Raw genomic sequence first — 10260 nt, 5'->3', positions numbered from 1 at the left:
AGAGATAAATGTCAAAAGGAGGGATTTGTGGTGAAAAGCATGAACAACTTATACGGTTTTCCTTACTTGAAAATTGTAACATTAAAAAATTTGCAAAAAAAAAAAAAAAAAAAAAAATTAAGACCGAAATGAAAAGTGTGATCACAGATCTGTTTTAGTGCATCACTGAGAATCAATGTCAAAAGGAGGAACTTGTAGTAAAACACATGAAAAACTAGATACAATTTTCCTTATCTGAAGATTGCGACAATTTCAAAAATTTTACCAACAAACATCATCCTGCTAAGCCTGGTAACCAAAAACGTCTTTCGTGTCCACTTATTTTCATAAACGCTTGCCGTGTCACGAAAGTTTTAACGACAGATCATCCACACAAATCAGCTGGCAGATCATAGTGTCTTTCAACTTGGGTGGACTTGTGTGAGAGGTGGGAACACGGTGTAGCTATTACTAGCTAGATCGTGGGTGGGAAGCTTTTTTTTTTTTTTTTTTTTTTTTTTTACGTAGGGAAGAGGGCTAGCCAAGGACAAAAAAAAAAAAAGAAAGTTAGAAAAAAGCCCACTTGAGCGCTGGCTCTCCAAAGAGTACAAAAGTGCCAAAACCGTCAGCCAGAATTAGGGGAGCAAATGCCTCGATACCTCCCTCTTAAAGAAGGCAAGTTGTAGGAATTTGGAAATACAGATGCAGGGAGGGAGTTCCAGAGTTTACCAGTGAAAGGGATGAATGATTGAGCGTACTGGTTAACTCTTGCATTAGAGAGTTAGACAGAATAGGGATGAGAGGAAGAAGAAAGCCTTGTGCAGCGTGGCCGCAGGAGGAGGGGAGACATGCAGTTAGCAAGATCAGTAGAACAGTTACCATGAAAATAGCGATAAAATATAGAAAGAGATGCAACATTTCGGCGGTGAGAAAGAGACTGAAGACAGTCCGAGGAGGGGAGTTGATGAGACGAAGAGCTTTCGATTCCACCCTATCAAGCAAAGCTGTGTGACTGGAACCCCCCCTCCCCCCAAACATGCGAAGAGTACTCCATACAGGGACGGATAAGGCCCTTATACAGAGTAAGCAGTTGGAGGGGCGTGTCTTTGGGACACGCATGGGTGGACGAGTAATGTCCACATGTAAATTATACATGTGCAAATAGATAAAGGAGAAATAAACTGAATATCTGGTGAAAGATGGCCAGAAAGTTGATTTTTCTTGGCATAATATTTAATAGGGTTGCCATACGTCCGGATTTTTCCGGACATGTCCTGAATTCCCGTGTCGAAAATCGAAATCTGCGTTCGGGAGGATTTTTTGAAATTACTCAAATATCTGAAACTTCAGCTTCCATCAATAACTTTAAAAAAAAAAATCATATTTCTATAAGTTGAAATTGTGGGAGAGAGGAAGGGGGAAGGGTTTACCGGGCAACAGCTGCTTTAGTCTGGTTTAGCTCAAGACTAACGTATATGCGTGACGCGTCTTGTATGGAATCAATGTTCCCAGCCCCTTCGTGACCGTCGCATGACTCGTCTCATGTTGCGCGCCAGTCTTTTCCCTTGAACCATCATTGATATAGGCGTCTGTTTGGATTATTCTTTGCTTGTTTGTGACATTGTGACCTTGTTATTGCAGCAAAATTAAATAAATTGAGTTTTTAATTGATTTACATGATTTCCAATATTACCTCCGGTGTTAGTGAAGATGTCCGGAATTTTGATAGTATGGCAACCTATACTATTACTTCACCCTGATTGATCTTATTCATAATAATTACATATTTGCAAATTGCTTATCAACTTCATGTGAAATCTCTCTCTCGGCGGGATGGGACAACGGTCGCCAATGACGTCAAAATCAGGGCGAGGAGGATGGCAGGGCGGATCAACATGTCCCTTTCGCACGCGTCACGCCTGATAAGCAGCGACCTCCCTCCTGCCCCACTGCCTCAGTGATTGCCACAGTCGGAAATTAATTAGAGGGGTTCATGGGAAATTAACGTTTCACAATGCAGGGAACTTGCTATTGCATGCTCTGACTTTTTTCCCTATGGTGAGGAGAGTGCAGGGGGGGGGGGGAGAGAGGGAAAGGAGGCTTAATTGGTTCAGATTAATTATTGCACCAAGAGATCCGGGCCAAGCAATCATGTTAGATACCGTTCTTAGCTATATTACTGCTGCTGCTGCTGCTGCTGCTGCTGCTGCTGCTGCTGCTACTGCTACTACTACTACTACTACTACTACTACTACTACTGTACTACTATTATTGTTACTGCTTACCTACCACTATTATCAACGTTATTGTGATGGGTTAGCAATACATAGTATATTAGTAGTAGTAGTAGTAGTAGTAGTAGTAGTAGTAGTAGTAGTAGTAGTAGTAGTAGTAGTAGTAGTAGTAGTAGCAGTAGCAGTAGCAGTAGCAGTAGCAGTAGCAGTAGCAATAGCAGTAGTGGTAGTAGCAGCAACAGCAGCAGCAGCAGCAGCAGCAGCAGTAGTAGTAGTGGTAAGAGGAGGAGGAGGACGTCGTCGTCGACGACGACGACGACGACGACGACGACGACGACGACGATGAGGAGGAGAAAAAAAGGAGAAAGAGGAGGAAAATGACAAGGACAAGGAGAAGAAGGAGAAGGAAAATAATGAAGGATGGAAGAGGAAGAGGAGGAGGAGGAGGAGGAGGAGGAGGAGAAGGTGGAAGAGGAGGAGCAGCAGCATCAGTAGCAATAGTGTCGCATCCACGAAGAAGCTATTTGTCGTTCACCACATTACCTGACTATGACATTTAATTACAACACTTTTCTCTGAGTCAGGACTCTCTCTAAACTTTGTTCTGCCTATACAGCTCTGGAGGTGTCTTGATGCTCTCCTCTGCATTGATACTCACACTGCATTTTAACAATTTTAATTTCATACTTCTCAGCTCCTTTTCTTTCTTTTAACTCTTTCGCTATTAACATTTGTTTTTATTGCTATCTTCTTTCTTTGCTTTTATTTATTTATTTTTCTTTTTTTTTTGTGTGTGTATTCTGATCTTAGACGATAACTTTTGTTTTTATGTTCACCTGATCAATCTACAATTCACGGCAACAGTAACAAAGTTGAACCAACAAATTATATATAGTTAATAATTGATCTATAGAACCTTAAATTGCTTTTAAATTTTGAAGCAACGATTATTAGGATGTTCTTAAATGACTCTTGTCTGAAGATTAAAAAAAAAAAAAAAAAAAAAAAAAAACGTGGTAAAGATGTTAGTCTGCGAGAAAACTCAAAGAGGATGCACTGGTTCCGTACTTTTAGGAAGCAGCAGAGGGCTGCGGAGCGCGGATTAAGACTGACGTGCGAGTGACGTCAATGTAAGATAGAAGTCCGAGGAGGAAATATCGATGTGCAAGACTAATCCAGGACAGCATCCACTTCTGGCTAACGCTGGTGCTCGTGCGTCTCTTGACAGGAGCTTCGAATTATCTTTTAGACTATTAGTGATCAGCATCGTTGCCATCGGGTACACACACCATCCCCTGTCCATACACACACACACACACACACACACACACACACACACACACACACACACACACACGGTAGCTCAGTGGTTAGAGCGCTAGCTTCACAAGCCAGAGGACCGGGGTTCGATTCCCCGGCAGGGTGGAGATATTTGGGTGTGTCTCCTTTCACGTGTAGCCCCTGTTCACCTAGCAGTGAGTAGGTACGGGATGTAAATCGAGGAGTTGTGACCTTGTTGTCCCGGTGTGTGGTGTGTGCCTGGTCTCAGGCCTATCCGAAGATCGGAAATAATGAGCTCTGAGCTCGTTCCGTAGGGTAACGTCTGGCTGTCTCGTCAGAGACTGCAGCAGATCAAATAGTGAAACACACACACACACACACATTCCCCGTCAACACACACAAAGACATACGAGTTTAACGATACCTACTTTGAAAAATAAGTAGAGTCCATATAGTAAAAAAAATTTTAAAAAGGAAAGTAAGGCAAAACTTGGTTGAATAAACAGTGTCAGTCAATAAACCATTACGATGAAGTTGCCCGCAGAACCAACACTGATCCACTACTCCCACAAGGGAATGAATCTGTAAATAGTACATCAATGAAAGATTAATTGGAGTCAAGACTTCAAGAGTTTCGTCACTTTAGCACCTACAATCATGGCTCTCTTGATAACCAACGGAAGTTCGGTATACAGCACTGATCACGTGACTCTCGCCCTTATCAACGAGTCTCATCGGGTAGGGGTATGCTTCTCTTGCCACGATATCAAAGTCGTTATCGCCTGTGAGTGACGCTTCTCATCTCGCCCGGAACACCTTTCATTTATCTCCCACTTCTTTATCACCTCGTCCTCTCCTTTCCACTGTTATTTTTCTCACACCAGAGTATGTCACTTGCCGAGATCTTGAACGCGTGTCACCACAGAAAAAAAAAGTCAAACAAGGAGGTAAATTACACATTTTTGACGCCTGAAAAGTCTGCCGCAAATACATATGGCTTGCTATAAATCATCGAAGCTGGGTTTAGAGTTTTAGTGAGAGGTATATACACAGTAGTATAGAGCGAAAGTAGTGCATGATGCAAGAGTTGTTGATGTAGTATAAATGATGGGCGGAAATTGAACAATCTTCCGTATCTCATTTCACCATGTTTTGTGTTTCCTCTCAATACCTTGTGTAAAATTCAACCAACTATCAATCAGATTTAAAAAGAAGACCGTCTCAGATTAGGGTTTGAGATAAAGGGGGGGAAAAGACATCAAGGAAGAAAGGAGTTACACGTTACTTTAAATTAGCTATACGTTATACTTTACTTCTGACCATAATCACATCTGCAGGTATCTCTAACTTATATAAACAGACCGTCTCAGATTAAAGCTTAAGATACAGGGGAGAAAACATCAACACGGAAGAAATGAGTCGTACGTTACTTTACTTTTGACCATAATCACATCTGCAGATATCTCTTACTTATACAAACACCAATAACCTCCCATATAGCACGTTAAATACAGTCGTGATTGGACGCTGAAGTGTTTGAGAATACAGTCCTTAAGGCCGTGTGGAAGTAATAATAAACTTTTAATTACTTGCTTCCTCGTGTCTCGTACACTCATTAACTTCGCTTTTTCCTGTATGTGCGTTCCGAGAGAGAGAGAGAGAGAGAGAGAGAGAGAGAGAGAGAGAGAGAGAGAGAGAGAGAGAGAGAGAATCATATTTAGTTCTCTTGGATCATTCAGCGGATGTTTGCAAGTGACAGAACTGTGATGTAAGGATTAAAAACTATTACTTAGCCTGTTCAAAGTTAAATGGGTAAAAATACAAAAAGATGAATGTTTACCTGGGAATACGTAAATACTAGATGTCTACTTGAGTAAAATTAAGAAAGATGTTAGGCCAGATAAGAGTCAGAGGATGGATGTTTACCCAAGTAAGGATTAAAAGACGGATGTTTAGCCGGGTCAGTGTCAGAAAATCAATGTTCAGCTGGGTAACGAATAAATAAAGGATATATAGTCGGATTAGGATTAAAATATGGATGATTAGCTGGATAACGACAAAAAGATGGATGTTTAGACAGAGAAGGATTGAAAATGAGAGGTCATATCTAAATAAAAGATTCTCAAGCTGAGTGATATTACCATAAAATCAAGTCTTTTTTTTATGTAAGAGGGAAAACTACCAAGGGAAAAAAATATATATTAGATAAAAAGGCCCACTAGAATTGCAGTCTCCATAAAAGATTAGAAAGAGTTAGTCAAAAGAAAGAGTTAGTCAAAAAAGTTAGTCAAAAGAGTTAGACAAAAGAGTTAGTCAAAAGAAAGAGTTAGTCAAAAGAGTTAGTCAAAAGAAAGAGTTAGTCAAAAGAGTTAGTCAAAAGAAAGAGTTAGTCAAAAGAGTTAGTCAAAAGAAAGAGTTAGTCAAAAGTACAGTGACCGGAATTAAGATAAATGGAATGTTTTACCCTCTCTGGACAAAAATTCCATACAATACTGATGGTTAAAGGATAGGGTATAATATCATCACATATACTTATTACAGTCAATGATAAATAGTCAAGTCCTGTCAGGAGGGTACGTATCTCAGTATTGGCAGACTGACTTAGCTAACTTAGGATAGTGCGTTAAAAAGGTAAGTTGTTGGGTATGTGTGATCATTTCCTTTACCAATAAACACTTCTCACGTAATGATGATGATGATGATGATGATGATGATGATGATGATGATACTATTACTACTACTACTACTACTACTACTACTACTACTACTACTACTACTACTACTAATAATAATAATAATAATAATAATAATAATAATAATAATAATAATAATAATAACAATAATACAATAACAACAACGATGATGATGATGATGATGATGATGATGATATTAATAATAATAATAATAATAATAATAATAATAATAATAATAATAATAATAATAATAATGATAATAACAATAATAACAATAATCAAGGACAGCCAGTCTTCCAAACAGAACCAATAAACAACCATGATCTTTTATGCAACTTTCCGCTTCACGGTTCCATTACTGTTTCTCTCTCTCTCTCTCTCTCTCTCTCTCTCTCTCTCTGTGGCTAAAAACTGATTAAATTCAATGGGAACGTTCACACGAAGCAAAAACGACAAAATTTTCAAGTGTGAATTCATCAATATTATGAGCGAAGACCTTTATGAGGCTGTGCTGTGCTTCTGGCGGCCACTGTTTGCTAGTAATCGTGCCTTTAGTTCAAGTGAAACTAAAATAACACACACACACACACACACACACACACACACACACACACACACACACACACAAACATTTGGGTGTGTCTCCTTTCACGTGTAGCCCCTGTTCACCTAGCAGTGAGTAGGTACGGGATTAAATCGAGGAGTTGTGACCTTGTTGTCCCGGTGTGTGGTGTGTACCTGGTCTAAGGCCTATCCGAAGATCGGAAATAATGAGCTCTGAGCTTGTTCAGTAGGGTAACGTCTGGCTGTCTCGTCAGAGACTGCAGCAGATCAAACAGTGAAACACACATATACACTCTTTCATAAAACTCCTTCACAGATTCTCTGTTTCTCTCTCTCTCTCTCTCTCTCTCTCTCTCTCTCTCTCTCTCTCTCTCTCTCTCTCTCTCTCTCTCTCTCTCTCTCTCTCTCTCTCTCACCCAATTCATGCCTTCAGATTCTGTTTTAATAAGTACATATCAAGTTTTACCAAATCGATGTCTGGACGATTCTAATTTACATCGATGATCCTTTTGAGAATGAGGATAAACTGCCGGCAAACACAATTCCATTACCCGAATTATCTTGAGAGTCAATATGAAATAAATACATATATAGCTTGTCTTTCATGCATTTATTACTATTAAGATCAGGCATTTGCATAGTTTGTGCCAAAGTACAGTACATCATTTCAAGCAGGGCATTTCTGGGATAAGCTCTCAGGCCTCACGCCGGACACAACACCCGCCGCGCCGCCATCAACGCGAGATTCCTGGTTTCAAGTAGTGTCGTAAGAGGTAGCGGGAGGGAGGGAGGGACAATTCTAGCGTCGAGAGATTTACAAGAAATCCTGGGACTTATGAGTCTCATCTCCGCTTGATGATGTAAGGAGCAGGGACATGTTTGAGATAAGGCTTTGTTCCCGCGGCTTCTCCCCGTACTCTCTCCTCCATTACTCCTCCCCATTCCTCCCTCCCCGTACCATATCCGCTGAATAGCTCTTCCGCCACGCCTGTGTCCTATATAATGTGTGGAATAGCAGGACAGCAGCACAACTCTACCGAACACCACAGCCTCCTAACCTCAGTAGTCTCTGCAGCACCACAAAAACAAAATGGCAAACATGTCATCAGCTTTGACGACAGTTCTGGTGGTGCTGGCTGTGGCACAGTCATCAGTGGCACTCAGCCGGTGGCGCTCAATGGCAGGTCAGGCGCTTGTGGTCAACGGCACAAGCACCGCAGTGACCAACGAGGGGTTCTTGTTCTGCCAGGCTGAGGTGGCACCTGGCGTGCCCCTGGATCACTACCAAGTGAGCTGGACAACCGCCTCAGGAACCCCACTGGCAACCTGGACACCAAACACCAAGACCCCTTCCATGCTGCAGGGCGGCCGGCTCGGGGCTTACTCCTACCTTCTCTTCAGAGATTTTGACGCATCTCATGGCGGCGACTACATCTGCGTCCTCACCTATAAGGGGTTTCATGTGGATTCCTCCATCATCACCGTCCAGCAGGCCTGAGAATCCTCCTCCAAGTCCAATGGCACCGTCACTGCTTTGCTGATCCGGATCGACTCGCTCGTCCTTCCACTCCTGTCATTTCGTCATCTTCACCAATCCTTCTCGGAGTCTTCACCACCCTGCACTCCATGGGCATTGATCTCAGAGACTGTGAGCTGCTGGCACCGATATCCTACAGGGTATTCTGTGCTTCGCCTCACTTTAACATGCCCGGCTGGGTTTGTAGGAGGTGAACTTTCTTCGATGGGATAATATGATCATTGCATCCTAATTTTAACAGCAACGAATAACACTAATTTATTATCAAATCAACGTTTACTTTTACAGTCTTTGTCTTTCATGTGCTTATAATTTCAGACTATTATTTATTGTTATACACTTTTAACTTAATTTATTTCGTTGTGTTGTATAATCTTAAGCATTATTTATTCCAATACGCCATGCTATTTAATATTTATCTATTTATATATCTATTTATTGATCTTATCATTATTTCATCAATTCACTCATTTATTTATATCCTCATCTTATATCATCATCTTATTCATTGTTCGAGCAGGACTGATACTAGTGTATACCTCGCACCTGTTGTCAGTCACTCTCATTACGTGATAGGCCATCCATAACACTGCTATTCAGTAACCTAAAGAGATGTAGACATGTCTCATCTCTTCACTGAAAGCCGACGCCTATTACAATACAAAACAAAGTCTGAGTATGGAATAACTGTACCTGTCCACTTACGCCTTCCATTCTGCACACATTGTCACCAAAGATATGATTGTGTGATGAAAATACAGTGTTACCAAAAACGTATCTTGACTATTTCAGTTACCCCATTATTATTTTTTTTTGTATCTTTTATAATAAAAAAAATTGCCATTAAGTGTTATATGATCAAATACTGATTTCACACACACACACACACACACACACACACACACACACACACACACACACACACACACACACACACACACACACACCGCCAACTGCTAAATAAAGAAACTCAATAAAACAGTGTCGTCCTGGAAATCAATGAAATACGGAGTTACTGCAATGAAACTGTATAATACTATCAAATATAACGAAATGTCAATCTCCGCCCATCCCCCTTCCATTCGAGGCTGCCAAGACAGAAGAAAGATACCGCGTTCCATTGAGAAAAAAAAAAAAGGACACCAGTTTAACTTCCAACAGATTAAAGGAGGAAGGAGGAGGAGGAGGAGGAGGCGAAGGAGGAGAGAGAGAGAGAGAGAGAGAGAGAGAGAGAGAGAGAGAGAGAGAGAGAGAGAGAGAGAGAGAGATCAAAATACAAGAGGGCTCATTGTGATAATGTACCACCAGGACCACCACATCCTCCTCCTCCTCCTCCTCCTCCTCCTCCTTTCTGAGCACAAACATGTCTCCTTATCAGACTTCCTTTTCTTTCCTCCCCTACCTTTATTCTTTCCTCCTTCCCTTCCCTCTCACCTGGACTCTGCCTCTTCAATGATACAACGAGTACTTTCCTGATAACGAACTATTAATAGCGTGAGAAATTTTGAAATCTTGTTATTTTTAGCCCGGTCTAACGATGACCCTTCAGACTGTTGCTTTGGTCCTAAAGTTGAGTTTCATGGAAGTGGGAGACAGATAGACAGCCAACACGGAAAGGCGGAAAAAGCTCTCTCAGTAATACATTTTAGTATTACTGTCATTATTATACTATCTCTCATTTCCTCTCTCCTCTATGCAACGTATTAAATTTTACTCTTTTGTTCGTCTCTCTCTCTCTCTCTCTCTCTCTCTCTCTCTGGTAATTCTGAACTTTGAACTTATTTTCTGAAGTAACACAAATGCATAAAAATCGGTTGGTCTTTTTGGTTGTCGGTAATCTATGGCACGAGAAGCCTATCGGACGCAGCGCCACAGTGGCATGAGTAGCTATTTATGGCAGTGATGCCCTACCTACAGTAAACACAGTGGAATATCGACCTGTCACTATCACGGCACACATGTTATCGCTAAA

At 41.1% G+C, this 10260-nt stretch overlaps 1 protein-coding gene across 1 annotated transcript; it reads left to right on the top strand.

Annotated features, from left to right (window-relative positions):
- Positions 1 to 7644: 7644 nt before the first annotated feature.
- Positions 7645 to 9054, top strand: LOC123505011. Its single transcript, XM_045256018.1, has one exon. The coding sequence runs from the start codon at positions 7842 to 7844 to the stop codon at positions 8247 to 8249; it is 408 nt and encodes a 135-aa protein (XP_045111953.1). The 5' UTR covers positions 7645 to 7841; the 3' UTR covers positions 8250 to 9054.
- Positions 9055 to 10260: the final 1206 nt, after the last annotated feature.

Source organism: Portunus trituberculatus, chromosome 17 (assembly GCF_017591435.1).
Source record: "Portunus trituberculatus isolate SZX2019 chromosome 17, ASM1759143v1, whole genome shotgun sequence".
Lineage (NCBI taxonomy): Eukaryota > Metazoa > Arthropoda > Malacostraca > Decapoda > Portunidae > Portunus > Portunus trituberculatus.
This window is presented reverse-complemented; position numbering and strand designations above follow the sequence as displayed.

Excerpts from the sequence above, each read along its gene's own strand:
- LOC123505011 (XM_045256018.1), top strand. The coding sequence starts at position 7,842 with ATGGCAAACATGTCATCAGCTTTGACGACAGTTCTGGTGGTGCTGGCT.